General features: G+C 45.7%; 1 protein-coding gene across 5 annotated transcripts in view; it reads right to left on the bottom strand.

The window, feature by feature from the left end:
• LOC137425092 (interleukin-17 receptor B-like) overlaps positions 1–17,820 on the bottom strand; it is a 68,619-nt gene that overhangs the window by 18,775 nt on the left and 32,024 nt on the right. For 3 of the 5 annotated variants that reach the window (XM_068113124.2, XM_068113127.2, XM_068113129.2), the window contains 8 exons: positions 15,878–15,919; positions 15,534–15,673; positions 15,298–15,363; positions 14,882–14,936; positions 14,603–14,772; positions 12,610–12,666; positions 9,008–9,065; positions 8,621–8,704 (listed from right to left, as the gene is read on the bottom strand). In XM_068113124.2, coding sequence (XP_067969225.2) covers positions 8,621–8,704; positions 9,008–9,065; positions 12,610–12,666; positions 14,603–14,772; positions 14,882–14,936; positions 15,298–15,363; positions 15,534–15,673; positions 15,878–15,919 — 672 coding nt within the window. The remainder of the gene's footprint in view (positions 1–8,620; positions 8,705–9,007; positions 9,066–12,609; positions 12,667–14,602; positions 14,773–14,881; positions 14,937–15,297; positions 15,364–15,533; positions 15,674–15,877; positions 15,920–17,820) is intronic. The other 2 variants (XM_068113126.2, XM_068113125.2) reach the window with 2 other exon arrangements.

Below are 17,820 nucleotides of genomic sequence, written 5' to 3'. Positions count from 1 at the left end.
TGCATCTCTCCTTGTTAACCCCCTTGCCCGCATTTCTTGTTCCACCATCTTTAGCCAAGTCTTTCTTGGGCTTCCCTGTCCTCTACTTCCTTCTACACTCATTTCCATCACTCTTCTCAACCAGTCACTTTCATCCTTCCTCAACACATGACCAAACCATCTCAACCTGTTCCTCTTCACAGCATCAATCACAGGCTCTATTCCCATCATCTTTCGCAATTCATCATTTGTCTTCCTCTCTCTCAACGATATTCCGCACATCCACTGAACCATTCGCATTTCCACTCTTTCCAGTCGCAGTCAACAGTGGTAGAGTATGTGTCAACGGTTCGGCACAGATTGGCAAAGGCTTGTGAAGTTGCGAGAAGAAACTTGAAAGTGACACAGGATAAAATGAAAGTGAGACATGACAAGAAATCTCAGATAAGAAATTTCAGTCCTGAGGACCGGGTGTTAGTGTTGCTTCCTGTTCCTGGTCAGCCACTACAGGCTAGGTATTTTGGTCCCTATGCAATCGAAAGGAGGGTTAATGAAACAGATTACGTGGTGACAACTCCCGGCTGACGGAAAAAGCGGCAGCTGTGTCATGTCAACCGACTGAAGAGATATTATGAGAGGAAGCCTGTGGAAAAAATGGTTCCTGTCTCACCTGTCATGCCTGTAGTCGGGGTGCAAGAGAATCCAGAGTTAAAATTCTTCACTGATCACAACCCCTTAACCTTCATTCAAAAAATGAAAAATAAAAATCAGAGGTTGATGAGATGGAGTTTGTCTTTGCAGGAGTTCAACTTGGAAATTGAGCATGTAAAGGGCAGGGACAATGTCGTTGCTGATGCTTTATCCAGAGTGAACTAACTTTGAAAATTCCTGTCGGTTGTTTGAAAGTGTTGTTGCTTTCTTCTGGGGAATATTAATTATTGTTGCTCACGTGAGTTGATCGTTTGGTTGTGAGTTTTACTTTTGTTTGTTAAAAAGGGTTTTTGCATGAAAATAAAGTTTTCACGATGTTCAAACTTTCTTTCTTGAGGGTGGGGAGTGTTACGGATTCGTCACTTCCATCTTGTGGTTTTCATCCACTGGGAGAATTTTTAGTTCCACGTATTATTATTGTTATAGTTTGAGTGAAATGGAGATAACTGTCTTCAAAAGGAAAAATTAGTGTTTTAAAAGAAAAACGAAATGGATCGGGAGAAACCGGCAAAAGAAGAAGCGGAGGAAAGAGGCGGAGCAAGTGAGGTCGGGAGAGAAAGGCCGAGCTGCTTTGAGGTATCGAGCAGACGCTGGCGAACGTTGGTCACGAGTGAATATTGGTTTTCCCGGGAAAGGGATTCCTGTGACAGAGTCGTTATCGCTGTGGCAGATAAACCTGCGTGACGGGTTTTTTGGTTCTGAAGTGAATCATTGTTGGAGAGCAGGTACGCCTCCATTATGGGCCCGTCCACCATTTCACCTCGCTCCAGCCATTTCACCTCGCTCCAGCCATTTCACCGTGCCCAGCCATTAGCCTGGTTCGCATGTGTAACGTGGATTTCGATTGGGAATTCGCGGTTCTCCGTTTGGGAGCCGCTGAACGTTCATCCCAGCATCATTGTCTGGTGAACCGAAGGTGTGAATTCCCAGTCGCCTTTTGGGTGAACCTTTGCCTGACCGACATCGGGCGGACACCCTACCCAGCGGCTCTTCGGCAGCGTCGACTGTCAGCCGACTTGGATTCTGGTCTCGATACGACCTTTTTCTTGTGATCCCCGGAGCGTGGATCGACTTTGGCCTGGTGCTGGGACAGTGACTTTGGGGGTGTTACATTTCGCTCACGTGGAGCACCGTGAGTTATCGAGTTAAGAAACTGATGGTACCATCATAGGAATTATATGGTATTTTTGTTGTGCAATTGAAGTATATTGTACTTGTGCTGTTATTATTGTGCGATACTAATACAATACTTGTTTTTTGGTAACAACTGATTGGTGTGGTTTCACCATTGGTCATTGGCGCACATAATAGCACATCTTTCTGCCGTGACTCCTTTCGGGGCTCGGAGGTACACCGTGACCGGGGTTTGGGGAGGAGCACGTAACAGAAATATATATATATATATATATATATATATATATATATATATATATATATATGCAGACTTGGCATTTAATATGGAATTTTTTTTTTCTTCTTGACTTGGGTTTACTTTCTGACCTCAGTATATCAATCTGGTGAGTTTCTTTTACCCTTCGGTGATGTCTTTGTTGAAAGAACCATGTCACTGATTGTCTTTCGCAGCAAGAAGTCAATAACAGGTTTATATCACAGGTGGCATGACAAAATGTAAGGACAGGTACATTTGACGATTGGCTTCACAATCGGGTATATAAGGGTTTTTGCGTTCTGTATTATTGGAAAACAACTGCTGCACGTCTACAAAAGTGATTGCCGCTTCCTCTGGAGATGGTCCGTCAACTTGACAATGCTGTTTGTCATGGAGTGGTGGCTTTATGAAATTCTGGCATGAAACAGCGTGCTATTGCTCGGCAGTATGGCATCACTCAAGGTCAGGTGTCAAAGATCCTGAAACGAAATGCTCAGAGGGGTGTCCCTCCTCCAATACCGAGGCCAGGATGTCCACGCAGAACCACAAGGAGAGATGATCGCCAGCTGCACCGGTTAGTCTGCAATGGCCGTACCAAGTCAGCTAATCGGCTTAGGGCTAAGTGGCAGCAACTGACAAATGTGCCTGTATCCAGAAGGCGAGTCAACCAACGACTGGTTCAAGCAGGCTATCGTGCCAGGCGTCCCCTGAGAAAACCACGCCTGACCAGACAAAACAGCCAGCGCCGATTGCAGTGGGCCAGAGAGCACCGTCAATGGCAGCCAGGACACTGGAATCACGTGACCTTCAGTGACGAGTCTAGATTTCTGGTCTATCGTCAAGATGGCCGCGTCCGAGTGCGCAGACAAGTGCATGAAGCCCACAACGAAGATTGTATAGTGCCAAGAGTCCAAGCTGGAGGTGGTGGGGTGACCGTTTGGACTGCTTTTCATGCAGGGGGCAAAACTGACCTGGTTGTTCTGAATGGAAACCTGAACCAATTCATGTACAGGATCATTCTGGAAGAAACATTGCTTCCATTTGCTCGTGCAGACTTTCGAGGAAACTTTGTCTCCAAGATGACAATGCACGGCCTCATCGTGCTCGCATGATCCAACACTTTCTTGCTGACCGTGGTGTAGAGCATATGGAGTGGCCTGCCATGTCCCCGGATATGAATCCGATAGAGAACTTGTGGGCAGAATTAACGCGTCAAATCAACAACTTGGACAAGCAGCCTCCCTCTGTGCGTAAATTGCAGCAGACTATTGTCACTGCATGGCAAGCGATTCCTGTCCATACCTTGGCAAATCTCGTGAACAGCATGCCTCAACGTGTACGTGCTCTCCTGAATGCTCGTGGGGGTTACACGAAGTACTGAACTGTAATTTTACTGTCCGTAATCCCAGTCATAATTTAGCTTTTGTTTTTGTTGAAAATTTTTTTGGCTAATGTGCAAAATAAAGAGATACTTCTGGAAAACGTACAGAAGTTTAACACAGTACTGTCCGTGAATTGAGTTTGATATCAGTTTACATCACTTTCAAGGATCAATTTATTTGCTTCGAAATGTCAAATGTGGTTTTTGTTTCTTTTAAAGGTCACATTAACAAAATCTAGAATAATTTCAACATAATTCCAATGAACTTTTGGTTCTAAGTCATCTTGAAAAGTAAGTTCACCCCCACAAAAAAAATATTCCATATTAAATGCCAAGTCTGTATATATATATACTAGCTGAATGCACCCAGCATTGCCCGGGTTCTTTTTGAATGAATTTAATCTTCTGTACATAGGTCTGACGCGAGCCCAGTATCAGTTAGTGCTCAACGATTCCTTGTTCTTTCTTATGTCAGGCCCCGCCAGAGAGAATTTTGAAAGCATGTGTTGCAATCAATCAGATATTCCTAATAAGTCGGCGAGGGCACGGTTTTTCGAAGCTGCACATGCTCTCCACGCTTTTGAAGTTAAGTAATTGTTCACAATTGTATTTTTGTCGAAACTGTATTTATCTTTCCGTGTGTGTACCTATAGTGTGATCCTCGGAAGATTCTCGGTGTTAGTCTTTCATACCTGTATAAAAAATCATCGGTTATTTCGTGCCGCGTTTTTTGCGGCCTAGTACCTTGTTTCCTATGTTGAGGCTTTGTTATCTCTCAGCGGTCGATTGTGGTCCATTTACTTTCGTTCTCTCAGTTTTTCCCAGTCTTTTCACCCCATACTTCCTTGTTTAAAATCCTAACTCAAAAAAACAAAAAAACATTTCCTTCTCTGTTCTTATTCGTTGTTCTTATTCGTTTATTCGTTGTTCTTATTCGTTCGTTCGTTCTTCGATCACGTGTTTCACCCCCATTTCCCCAGATAGTTTTCACTGTTCAATTTTAAAATGTTTAAACTTTCACCTGAAGTGCTATATTCTGTCGTATATTATAACACCTTTTTCTTCTTCTTCTTTAAAAGGGTGCTTTCGACTTGCTCACCAAATCTATTCATTCCAAAAAAAAATTCCATCTCTTACAGTTCCTCTTTCCTACATTCCCTAAATTCACCTGCACACCCCCCCCCCTCCCCCCCCCTCCAGCATCCTTAAACGTATCTCTGACTCGAAGGTCACAGGAAACTCATTTTGCAATAAATGTTCGTTTCCCATTAATCATACAACACTTTCTAAAATCCAAACTCACCCCTCTCCTCCAAATCTCCACCATCTCCCATCCCTTTCAAATCCCCCCCTTGTCCCTTCCCTCATAAACTCCCCCCTCGCCCCTCCCCTTCAAATCTCCCCACCCTCATGTTTTCTCCATTTCCCCCATCTCACCACTCCTCAAAGCTTCCTCCCCGCTTCTTCCCCCTTCCAACTCTCACCTCCATCTCCCCCAACCTTCTGCCTTGCTCTGCCCCCCCTCCCCCTCGAATAACACCTCACTGTGCCTCACCCAATCACCATCAAACCTTTTGTCCACCCCATCCTTCCCTTTCTCCTAGCTATTCTGAAATCTCTGACACACTTTCAACAGCTCTCTCTACCTCTCCCTACCTCTTCCTCCTCTTCCACATCTTACCCTACCCCTCCCCCCCCCCCCTGTTCTGTATCCGATGCTCCCCCTTCCTCTTATTTAACGGTATGGACCTCAAACATCCAGGGCCTTCGCTCAAACTTGACTGATCTCTCCATACAGGTTGCTTCTGACAAACCAGACTTGATCTGCTTAACAGAAACTCTCCTCCTTCATGATGTCTCCGATTCCTTAATATCTCTCCCAGGTTACTCCCTCCTCCGGTATGATAGACCTGAGCCTCGTCCTGGAGGTGGGGTTGCTATCTTTATGAACAACTCTCTTCCTCACTCTCCCTGCACTGCCCTCTCTCCACCTCACCCCCCAGGAGTACCTCTGGCTACGGCTTCCCCTTCGCTCCCACCTTTTGTTCATATGTGTGTTGTACCGTCCACCAAACAGTGATGACTCCATCTACATCTCGCTGTCTGATAATATGGACCAACTTCTATCGACTCATCCAAACTCTCTCTTCCTCATATGTGGTGATTTCAATTGTCACCATGCCAGTTGGCTGGGTGTGGGTTCCTCTCTCACCAGCCATGGCTCCTCAGCAAAGGACTTCTGCGACTCACTGGGACTGACACAATCTGTCAATTTCCCGACCCGGATCTCAGTCAACGGAGCATCTCCTCTTCTAGACTTGGTTATGACTAACTTGCCTGCAAATATCTGCTGCTCTTCTTCTGCTCCAATTGGCTCATCTGATCATGTGCTTGTTAAAGTGGACATCTCTCTGACCATTCTCAGAGAGCCTCCTCAGCGTCGACGAGTCTGGCATTTCACTCAGGCCGACTGGCACGGTCTTCAAGCAGCCATCAGTCATCTGGACTGGTCTCCCATCTCTACTGCCTCTGACATCAATTCTTCCTGGGAATTCTTCCAAAGTAAATTGCTCTCTCTCATGCACTGATTTATCCCATCTCGTCTTCAGTTGTCACACCCTTCCTCCTGTCCATGGTACACGGAATCTTGTGGTGAGGCAGTTGCCCTGAAACAACTTGCCTTTGCCTCTTGGAAGGCAAATCCAACTGAAGGCAATCTCAATTCCTTCCACCAAGCTCGGAACAAGTGTGTGTCTACCCTCAGGAGTACCAGGAAGCACTATCTCTCCACACTCAAGAATGAACTCTCAAACCTGTCTCCTTCCTCCAAATCCTGGTGGCATCTGGTCAAATCCGTTTCTGGTGTTTGTTCCCCCTCCATCCCCTCCCTGACCTCAAACACAGTTGACACCGCACGTGACAAAGCCGAATGCCTCAACTCTGTGTTTGCCTCAAAATCTTGTGTCCCAAACCCATCTCTCTCTGTTCCCACCTTTCCCAGTCGAACCCAAATGCTCCTGGAATCTGTGTCCTTCTCTCCTGACAAGGTGGAGAAGTTTTTGTCAAACCTCGACTCTGATTCTGCAACTGGACCAGACGGCATCAGCCCACGGGTCCCAAAATCATGCTCTGCCACTCTATCTCACCCTCTCTCTGTTCTTTTCACCCTCTCTTTTGCTCAAGGTCATCTGCCAGCATCTTGGAAATCAGCCAACATTACCGCTTTACACCAAAAATGTGCAAAAACAGATCCTTGCAACTACAGACCAATCAGCCTGCTCCCAATTATCAGCAAAGTCATGGAATCCATCATTGTTTCGGATATCAAATCCTTCCTCTTCTCCAATGGCTTGATCTCTGATCATCAATTTGGATTCAGACCAGGTCATTCTACTCTGGACATGTTGCTTCTGCTGTCTCAACAATGGATGGAGGTCCTCAATGCCAAACAGGAAATCAGAGCTGTCTCCCTTGACATATCACGTGCCTTCGATACGGTCTGGCACCCAGCTCTGCTCACCAAAATCTCATCCTATGGTATCCATGGAAATCTCCACGCATGGCTTGCGGACTTTCTCTCTGGTCGTAGTCAACGTGTGGCCCTGAATGGGGTTCTCTCATCTCCCCCTTCCTGTTCAGGCTGGAGTTCCCCAAGGTAGTGTTCTGGGCCCTGTGCTATTTCTGGTCTTCATCAATGATCTCTCCGACTCTCTGAAAAATCCTCTCTATCTCTTTGCTGATGACTCCACTCTCTGCAGCTCCATTCCTCATCCCTCAGATCGGCAGTCTGCAGCCTCCTCACTCTCTGCAGACCTGGACAAAATCACAGACTGGTCAAACAAGTGGAACATGTCTTTCAATCCTGACAAATCTCACACTCTTACTATGTCTCTCCGAAAAGACCAACTGGAAAACTGTCCCATCTACTTTCTCAACAATCCTCTCCAAGAAGTTCTGTCGCTCAAGCTTTTGGGTCTCACTATCTGCCATGATCTTTCTTGGGAAAACCACATTTCCAAGCTGGCCTCCAAAACCAGTCGCCGACTGGGCATCCTCCATCGTGCGAAGTCCTTCCTTGGCACACCTGAGCTCCTCACCACATACAAGGCTTTCATCCGCAGCTCAATGGAATACTGCTCTCCCCTCTGGGCTGGTGCTCCTGCCTCACACCTAGCTCGTCTTCACGCTGTTGAAACCAAAGCTTTCAGAATCATTGGAATCTCCTGCGATGAAGCTAACTCTGAGGGCGTTTCACTCACTCACTGCAGGCAGGTTGGTGGTCTTTCTGTCTTCTACCGACTCCTCTCCGGCCTTGCTCCCCCAACTCTCTCTGTGCTCTGTCCCCCAAATATTCCTGCAGGTCGCACAAGATCTGCCAGCAACCCTCTTATGGTTAAACTGCCAACATCTAGGCTCTCTGCTCACCTTCACTCTTTCATTCCCCTTTTCTCCCACCTCTGGAACAAACTCCCTCACTCTCTTCAATCCCACTCTACCCTCCAGGTCTTTAAAACAGCTGTTCACCACCATCTCTTATCTTCCCCCATCCAAAACCTTGATCTTTTCTTCCCCCGCCAATGCACCCCAGATACACTTTTTTGAAATTCCAACTTCTTTCCTTGAAGTCCCTGCAGTGTCCATATGTTTTATACCTCTCCCACCCCCCCCCCCCCAAGCCCTCTCCCTCCCACAGTTCTCTCGATGTCCCTGCTCTCAAATGTTGTGTTTGTGTCCTTCCCCCTCCCTCCCCATCTTGTCTACCGCTCCCCTTATTTTGTGTTCTATGTGTCGGTTTGACTTTTTGTGTGATTACTGTTAGCTCTTACACGAGCCTCGATCTTGTATACAAAAAAAATAAAATAAATGTATATCGTTGTATATTCTGCAGGATTACATGACAAGCACAATCGAATGTAGGCCACATTAATGCATGCACACGACAAACATGTCAGGCTCACATACACAACATAAGCTGTAAATTCACCCAGAAGGGCTTTCCAACTTCTGTTCATCAAAAAATTAACATACTTTGTTTTTTGCTCTCACAGTAGATCAGTCCAAATAACAATTCAAACTCCCATGTGAGATCTCGAATATAATTTCCCTTTACAAGCTCTCCACTTGTTTAGTCAACACCAAAACAAAATGTTTATACTCACTGCGCTTCCAGCAGACAAGTATGAGAAAAAGAGACACCAGGATGAATACAATGATAACCACTGCACCAATCATAGCAACACGGCCTGCAACGTGCACACCAAAAACATTGCTAAATTCCCTATAACTGAATGAACAGTATTTCAATACAATGTCCTCGCAAGTAACCAGCTTGAAACAATTTCTGATAATGTCATGTTGTCATTCCACTTTTGGCCTCCTTCCGAGTCCGGTATGACCGGTGCTCCAATTATTATAATGAATTACGGTATAAAAGTCTCAAGACATCAAATCAGAACATTGATGGACTGGAAGATCATAAGTCGTTTTACAAAACTACAGATGGGGAGTGAGGTTGGGGGAGGAGAGGGGATGGAAGAGTTGCTTACTTGTAGGGGGAGAAGGAGTGCACATTGTTTCATTGAGGAGGTAATTGTCAGCCACCACCTGGACAGAAATGAGAGGCAGTGTTCTTGTGAGAAGTTCACTTTACGCATTTATACCTCTCACACGATACAAGGTACATGGTGTCATGGAGTGATAACCATGGTCACACAACTCTAAGGTTTTCTTCTCAATCGATATCCAACCCGGTAAGAGAGATAACTCCAAACTTGGAGTTTATTTTATTTTTATTTTTTTTTGTATACAAGATCGAGGCTCGTGTAAGTGCTAACATTGATCACAAAAAGACAAACTGGCACATAAAACATAAAACACATGATAAAGGGAGCGGAAGAAGAAGATGGAGAGCAGGGACATCGGGAGATCTGTGGGAGGGAGAGGGCTTGGGGGGAGGAGGCATGGGAAGGGGGGAGGGGGGGGGGAGAGAGAGGTAAAAATGGACACTGCTAGGACTTCCAGGAAAGAAGTCGGTATTTCAAAAAAGTGGATCTGAGGTGAATTAACGGGGGTAGAAAAGATCATGGTTTTGGATGGGGGAAGATAATTTTACAATAATTTTAAAAAGGTAAACACAACACTCCGGCACCGCACAGTACACATACAGCACAACAAAGCTCGACGTCTCTCCTTCTCACTCGGCATATATGGTCCTCAAAGAGAGAACATTCACGAACGTCCCTCCCTCTACAAACTGCTCATACTTGATAAACAATTCTATATCGGGTAATTTCTCAAACCATAGCGATCTTTCTCCACATGTTAAAGTCTAACTACATCATTATAACGTGTTACTTTTTTCTACACACCTCAACCTTTAGAATAAACAAACATTACACTGTCATATATATAACAAACAATTCCTTCCGTATTACACAACCACCCCAATCGATAATAATAAATGTCAGTGTGTGTGTAAGTGTGTGTGTCTCCTCCATAACTCCAAAACCATGAAACCTAGCAGCCCTAAACTTTGCATACATACTGAGGGAACTCCAAGGGAGTGTATGAATGAAGACTGGGTATCTGAGTCAATGTAAACACCCCTTTCGAAGATAATTATTGGCTTCTTCTGATGAAAGGCTTATCCTTGGTCAGCCCAACTTCACCTCGCAGGGGACCTAGACACCATTTTGATTCGGCCTATTCAAACATGTCGCCTTGGAACCACGATGGACTCTCACAGACTAATTAAAAAGTATATGATCAAAATCTGTCTTTATATTTGAGGATCAGAGCTGATGGACTAAATAACTGTCGAAATCTGGAGTGAAATCTGAAAATGTTAAGAAATTACTGATTCTTATAACTAAGTGTATTCGCCAATCGTCGGATTGTTCACCCACCATCAGGGAACATGAGCGGGGTTTGGACCGTTTGCCTACATCATTTGGAGAGTGTTTCCTGAGAAGATTGAGGTAAGCGCTGTGTTTGTATCATTTATTCTCTTTAAGTAATCGCATGGTTGAAATGGTGCTTATGATATGCCCGGTCATACTAAACACTGGCTGGAGGCATTTGGGGACACTTTTTCTGTTGGCAAAAGAACACTTTTTTGGCAATGGGAAATGCTGCTAAGCTAAATTGACCAGTTTATATTTTGAAATTCGGCCCAGGTTAAGAGATTCTCGAGCTTATCACATTTTAGGTTTAAATAAATAAAGGCGTGAACACCACCCTGAGATGCCCAGAGAGTTGCATGGAGGTGAAGGGGGAAGTTGAGAACACCCCCTTCCCCTCCCCACTTCTTCCCCTCACTCCCACATCATCCTTGCTCCCATCGTCCCTTGGTATTCTCATCAGCGAAGCAACAGGTGGTATTTGCTAGCGACAGGTGGTATTTTGAGAGAGACCTGCGGTGCGGCCCATAGTGTTCATACACGTCTTTTACGACGTGGCAGTGCCGAGTGAGCGACGTGGTAATGTGAAGTGAACGGTGAGGTATTATGTACGCAGTTCAGTCACCTGCATTACGCTGTGCTATGTATAGTGTTAATCCATGGGCAAAAGTACCCATAGTTGACACCTACTGTCACTCTGCTACACATATCTAAAAATACATCCTAATCCCCTTTGTCAACATAGGTGCAATACCCCTGGTGCTCACCTGGTATAATAAACGGTATACTACACTGACTAAAGGTATTTTCAACCAATTTCAATGGCTGCTAGAAGACAGGGCAGCATGTAGAACCATACTAACATAATCATAAGACTTTAAACCAACAAACAAAAAAACTGTTCATCAATTGTCCGTCCGTCAGTCCGTCTGTCAGTCAATCCGTCCATCAGTCCGTCCATCAGTCCGTCCGTCCATCAGTCCGTGAGTCCGTAAACTTCTCCGAAACCGCTGATGGGATTGCGACCAAATTTGGCACAAATGATATTCGTTGTGTTGTGACTAAAGTTTGTTCACGGTATTAAAAAATTCGGGGTCTACAGGGGTTTACCGGGGTCAAAGTGGATCCAGGTTTGACCCCCCCAAAATAGGAATTTGCTTTTTCCTCTGAAACTCCACACACAATTTTGATGTACTTGACCACAACCTTCATAACCCATGATGTACCAAAGTTTGTTCATGACATTAAAAAAAATCTGCCCCTTTGGGAGTGTATGGGAGGTTGCCCCCCAAAATAGGTATTTGCTTTCTTCTCAGAAACTACACACACAATTTCGATGAAACTTGACCACAACCTTCATCACCCATGATGTACCAATGTTTGTTCAAGGCATTAGAAAAATTGGGGTCCTAGGAGGTATATGGGGTTGTGGGAAGAGAGGTTGCCCCCTAAAATAGGTATTTTTTTCTTTGTTTGTTTAAACTTTAAAGTCTTATGATTATGTTAGTATGATTCTACATGCTGCCCTATCTTCTAGTTTATCTTTACAATGTTGGTATGTACAGTGAGCAGTTTTCAGAGGGGAACGCTAGACAGGCTTTGATGTACAACTCCAACAGGTTAGACGGGATGTTTGAATATAGAACACGTGGTATGACCTGGTCTTTTTAATCTCGAAAGGAAAATATCAACCTGTATCATCCTCTTAAGCATGAAAACAGTAACTTGAAGTACAGAACAATGTCATTTAAAGAGTTCACTGTTTACCTGCATATTGTAAAACGTGATCAATAATTTTTTTTTTTTACGAGGTGGGCAATTTCTACATTAAGGACACATCAGGCTCATTTATAGCTCACCTGGAACGAAGTTCAGGGGAGCTTATGCGATGGCGTGCTGTCCGTCCATCAATCCGTCCATCCGTCAGTCCATAAACACTTAAAATCTCTTCTCCGAAACCGCTGATGGAATTGCGACCAAATTTGGCACAAATGATATTTGTTGTGTTGTGACTAAAGTTTGTTCACGGGATAAAAAAAAAAATCGGGATCCAAGGGGTCAAAGTGGATCCAGGTTTGACTCCCCAAAATAGGAATTTGCTTTCTTTTCTGAAACTACACACGCAATTTCGATGAAACTTGACCACAACCTTCACCACCCGTGATGTACCAAAGTTTGTTGTACGTGATGTACCAAAGATATGTATTTACAAAAACAAAAATAAAAGAAAAATTTAAAGCAAAACTTACCTGGACACAATGAACCTGTTCCGACAACAGGTTTTTGAATGTATGTTTCAGGTTTTCCTATGGGGAAAAAGTTATTTTAAATATCATTTCACATTTCTCAAAGTTATTGAAATACAGAAGTTGAGCTTGTCACGAAAAAGGAGATTTATCGATTAATCTACCAGTATACAGTACTGCCGCGCAATTGCCCCTTGGTTAAGACCGGGGGGTCGCGGATGGACTCGAGCTTACTTGGAGGCGTTTATCCAATCAATGGAGGACCAATACACGAGCCGGGATGAACTATGCCGATTTATCTTCACGGCCGCAGGCATCTTCAACCTGAAATCAATTAATAAATCAACCAAAAACAGATGTAAAATGTACAAAAGGAATATTTATTACACACCCAAGAACAAGGAAACGCGATGGAAGAAACTAAATCCTAAATTGGGATGTCCCCGCACAGATTTCAGATACGAGACAAATGGAAGGATAATAAAATAAATGTCTCGTCGTGTTGTGGAATGTGGTGTGTCTTATCTGTCTCTGTCGTCCAGGCCCCAAGCTCACGTCCGGACGCGGCTCCGGTTGGCGTGAACCGCTCGGGCATTGGCTCGTCAGTGCTCCAACCGCAAGCCTCGCTCGTCGTTCGTATGCAAACACAGGGGAAGAGAATCGTCGGCGCTGGTCTCTCCACCAAAATTCAAAGGCAAGAACAGGTCCAGCACGAAGGGACAGTCACGGGAAGGCAAAAGGCAAAGGGAAGAGCTGGGCAGGGAGGAACCAGGAACGAGAAGGGACAATGTTGGCACACCAACGTTCACCAGCAAAGTCCAGACCAAAGTGACAAAATGTCCGCCGCTCCCAGTCTCTTGCTCGGCATGCTCTGACGCCATCCGGGCCTCTCCACCAACCAGCGTGTCGCTTGTTACGTCCTCCTTCGCGCCCTCCACACCGACTGGCCGAATGTTCGCGCCTTCCGCACTGATTGGCCGAGGTGTCATCGGTCGGTGGCCAATCAGTGTGGCGCTCCTTCACCTTCCTGAATCTTCTCACCGCGTTGGTGTCCTCTTATTGGCCGAGCACTTGGCGCCATGCTCCTTGTTTGCCCTTCCCCCCTTCAATCAAGAGCCCTTCTGAGCGTGGCTATTGCCTGCCTTGCATGATGTTTGTCGCCATGGTGGTGTACTGTGCGGCCGCTGCCTGTTGGTTTTTCCGGTTAGTCATTGTCAGGGGGGGGGGGGGGGGTTAATTAGTGTGTGCACCAAGGGCCTATCTAAGTGTCTATAAGAGTGTGTTGCCATAAGGGACACAAGTATGTTCACAGAGGGAACGACACACAATGGAGTTAGCATATTCCCGACAACTACTTAACATGCCCCGCCCCCCTCGTGGCGGGGACAAAGATACGCACTTATTCCGACATACAGGCTACAGGTCCCTGACTTACTTACATCGAGGTGGTTCTAGCTACCCACGACAGACGAAGCATGATACCTACACAGATCTACCTAGATCTAGATATTCCCCTACCCCAAATTCATAAGAGTTCATTATGCAGCCATATATTTATTACATCGACAAATATGGTGGAAATCCACCACCACCCTCCTCCCATCCTCACTATATATACCCCATTCCTTCCTTACAATCACCTGTACTACATTTTCTTACAACCTTTTTACCCTTCTCTTCCTATTTTATAATCACTGCCTGATACACTCATTTTCTTCTCCTATCTTCCCCAATTGTCTTCCTTCTCTCAATTTCCATCATCCCAATTTTCCCTCTCCCTTCCTCTGCTGTACTCCTATAAATACAGTAGGTGGAGGATCCCTTATATGTCATTCGATTTATAGTTGGTATGATTGTAAAAAAAAAAATCAAATTTTTACTAAATTTAGCTTGTCGAATTATGACAAGCTAATTAAAAACGAAGGAAAGTTTTGTTTTTAAAAGAAAGGGATGAAATTCAGACCATACAAGGGAAGATTGAAGCCAAGAGTCTCACCTGATGCCGATGATGAATCACCGTTTTGCTGAGGACCCGTGATTTGCCCAGGTTGCGGTCCGTTAGGAGGGTCAGCTCTAAGGAGAAGCTGCATCCTGCTGGAAGCATTGTGATAAACACCTCCAGGCTGTCTCCATCCTTATTCAGCATAATATTGGGCTTTATTGGATCTGCAAGAGACCTAGAGACAGTCAGGTATGCAATTGGGACAACGCAGTACACATTGTACTAAGTGGAAAAGGTGTTGCACAACGTATACAAACAGATGCATTTTCTCACCTTCTCTGAAGGGACAAGTGCGGACTCGGCAGTCATGCATTTCGACTGCGTACACCTGGAAATGGAAAAGGTATTGGCAGTGACTTGATATCCCTCTTCCGTATACCTTTTCTGCAGTCCGTAAGCCGTCTCATATAGGTGCTTGTAAATATATTAAATATATTACTCGAAGTACAAAAAGGGACAAATTACAGCATAAAGAAAATGCAACTTTAAATTAAAAGTCCCAGACAGTCAATTTAACCTGTATCATGCACGAGCACACCTCACATTATTTAATTAATGCTATCTGTGGGTGCAGCTCAGACCGCAATCCCAGCTGCCAAACTTATTTCCATTCTGCATTTTAGCTCTTTCACGAGCCTCGATCTTGCATACAAAAAACAAACAAAAAAAAAAGTTGTATCTTGGCTCACCTCTACGCAAAGACAAGGCGATCGCTGTATGTTGAACTCGACAACGTTTTCTTTTCCAGGTACACGCTGCAAATGTCGATTGTTTTTAATGATCACTGCATCCTCATGTACATCGTTTTGTTTACTTAAATTCACATTCCCATGATAATCATTGCAAGTGACATAAGAGATCTCACATCTTTCACAAGATACACCCAGTGGCCTCATAGGGCCGATAGTCAAAGGGACTTGCATACCTGTCTGTGCAAAGGTTTGCACACGAGGAAGAGGCTGCAAGTAACAACGGTGTATTCTGTATAGGGAATAGAGCTGGAGTAGGAGACCCGAAGTACATTTTCCCGGCCTGTGTCCACGTTGACCGCTATGCCAGTCTGACCTGCAGCGCACAGTGGGAGCGTTGCCATAACTTTATACTCCGTGCACTTTCAGCAGCTTGTTTGGTTAAAGCGGGTTAATCCAAACCAGGAAAAAACACGGCATTCTTTCCTGGAATTGCAAACCATCTTTGGAGTTGCAATACATGATCGCTGAGATTTTTAGACGACAAACTAGCAAAGTTGAACATTCATTTAACACCCACCTGTACATTCCGGCAGTCCTTGAACCTCGGCATTGTTGCAACCTGGAAGAGAGAAAGGAATCATCTTCCAAACGTCTCTAAAGTTACCATCAGGATTTTTTTTTGTTGTATACAAGATCAAGGCTCGTGTAAGAGCTAACATCAATCACAAAAAACATAAACGGACACATAAAACATATAATAAAACATATAATAAAGGGAACGGGAGACAAGATGGGGAGAGAGAGGGAAGCACACAAGTACAACAGTAGAGAACAGGGACATCGGGAGATCTGTGGGAGGGAGAGGGCTTGGGGAGATGAGGCATGGGAAGGCGGAGGTGGGGGGGGGGGGGGGTGGGAGGGGAGGGTGGGAGAAGTATAAAACACATGGACATTGCTAGAACTTCCAGGAAAGAAGTTGGTATTTCAAAAAAGTGTATCTGGGGTGAATTAATGGGGGTAGAAAAGATCAAGGTTTTGGATGGGGGAAGATAAGAAATGGTGGTGAACAGCTGTTTTAAAGACCTGGAGGGAGCAGTGGGATTGAAGGGAGTGGGGGAGTTTGTTCCAGAGGTGGGAGGATGGAAGCGAAACTTAATTATCAGGATTTTTAAGCTTACCTTTTTTCAGTCTGGAAGGTGAAACTGCCTGACAATCTCAGATGTTTCTCGAAGGTGTTCGTTGGCTCGTTTAATCACCTACTCTAGTATTTATAGTATTATCCTATGTGCGTCGAACTTGATCGACTATCAAATTGATCTGTAACCCTCACAACACTTCATAGTCTTGGGTAAGGTATGAGGGTAATACAAAAAGTAATGGACCATTGTCGACCTCAAAAATAATGACTTCTTTTTCTTCTTCTTCCTCCTCTTCTTCTTCTTCTTCTTCTGCTTCCGCTTCTTCTTCTTCCTCTTCTTCTTCTTCTTCTTCTTCTTCAACAATTAGTGCAATAAAGCTGCAGGTTATCGAAATATGGAAATATTCTTAAATTTTCATAAGCGGCACATCGAATGCATGTTCCACAATCTTTGTTCATGTCGATAAAGGTTGTTTTTTGAATCGGTGAAACCAAATATTCATAAATATAACAGGAGTCATAAATATAAATATAAATATCTTACTGAAGCGCGATGCTGCGCGCGCTAATGCTTACGCAAGGAGCAAGCGGACAACGCGGTTCATAAAAGAGTCTTTATTGAAAGTACTCAAACTGCAGCACTGAGCTGCTCCGGGCTGCGCGCCCCGTGTATATCTTGAGGCCACGCCTCTCTCTCGGGCGTGGCCGCCGCCCACTTGGTGCGCGGAATGATGTCACCACGCCAGTGGGCTTTCGTGTCCGCCACACGCGCCCCCCCAGAATTCCCGCGCACCTGGAGGGCCAGTTTGCGGGGCAAACGGATGACCCGGCCGAAGCGCCCCCTGGCGATCGGCGGCGTTCGGGGTGCAGGGATGCCAGGTGGGATGCCTCTGGCTGCCCCTGGGATGGGTGCAGGACCGGGGGGCGGCGTGGTGGCGGGGCTGGGCGGTGCCGGGGGTCCGCCCGCAGGGGGGCGGCCCCGACGCGGGGGTCGGGCCACTGGCGGTGGATGGTCCACGTCGAGGTGGGCCGGCTTGAGGCGGTCTACAGTAACGCGGTCAGGAGTACCGCCGATGTCCAGGGTGAAGTGCTTCGCCCCGGTCTCCAGCACGCGGAAAGGCCCGTCGTACGGGGGCCGCAGTGGTGTCCTGTGGGCATCGTGGCGGACGAAGACGTACTCTGCCGTGCGAAGCTCCGGGGCGACGTGCATCGGTGGGTGCCTGTGGCATGCCGTTGGCACCGGGGCGAACCTCTGGGCGGTCTCTTGCAGAGCGGAGCGCTGCTGTGCCGCGGACCATGGTGCGGTGGAGTCGGGGAGGAACTCGCCCGGCACCCGCAGCGGTTGCCCGAAGACCAACTCCACCGCGGATGCGCGCAGGTCC

The sequence above is a fragment of the Myxine glutinosa genome, chromosome 4 (assembly GCF_964187855.1).
Source record: "Myxine glutinosa chromosome 4, kmMyxGlut1.1, whole genome shotgun sequence".
NCBI lineage: Eukaryota > Metazoa > Chordata > Myxini > Myxiniformes > Myxinidae > Myxine > Myxine glutinosa.
Note: the sequence above shows the minus strand (reverse complement) of the source record. Positions and strands in the feature narration are given on the sequence as shown.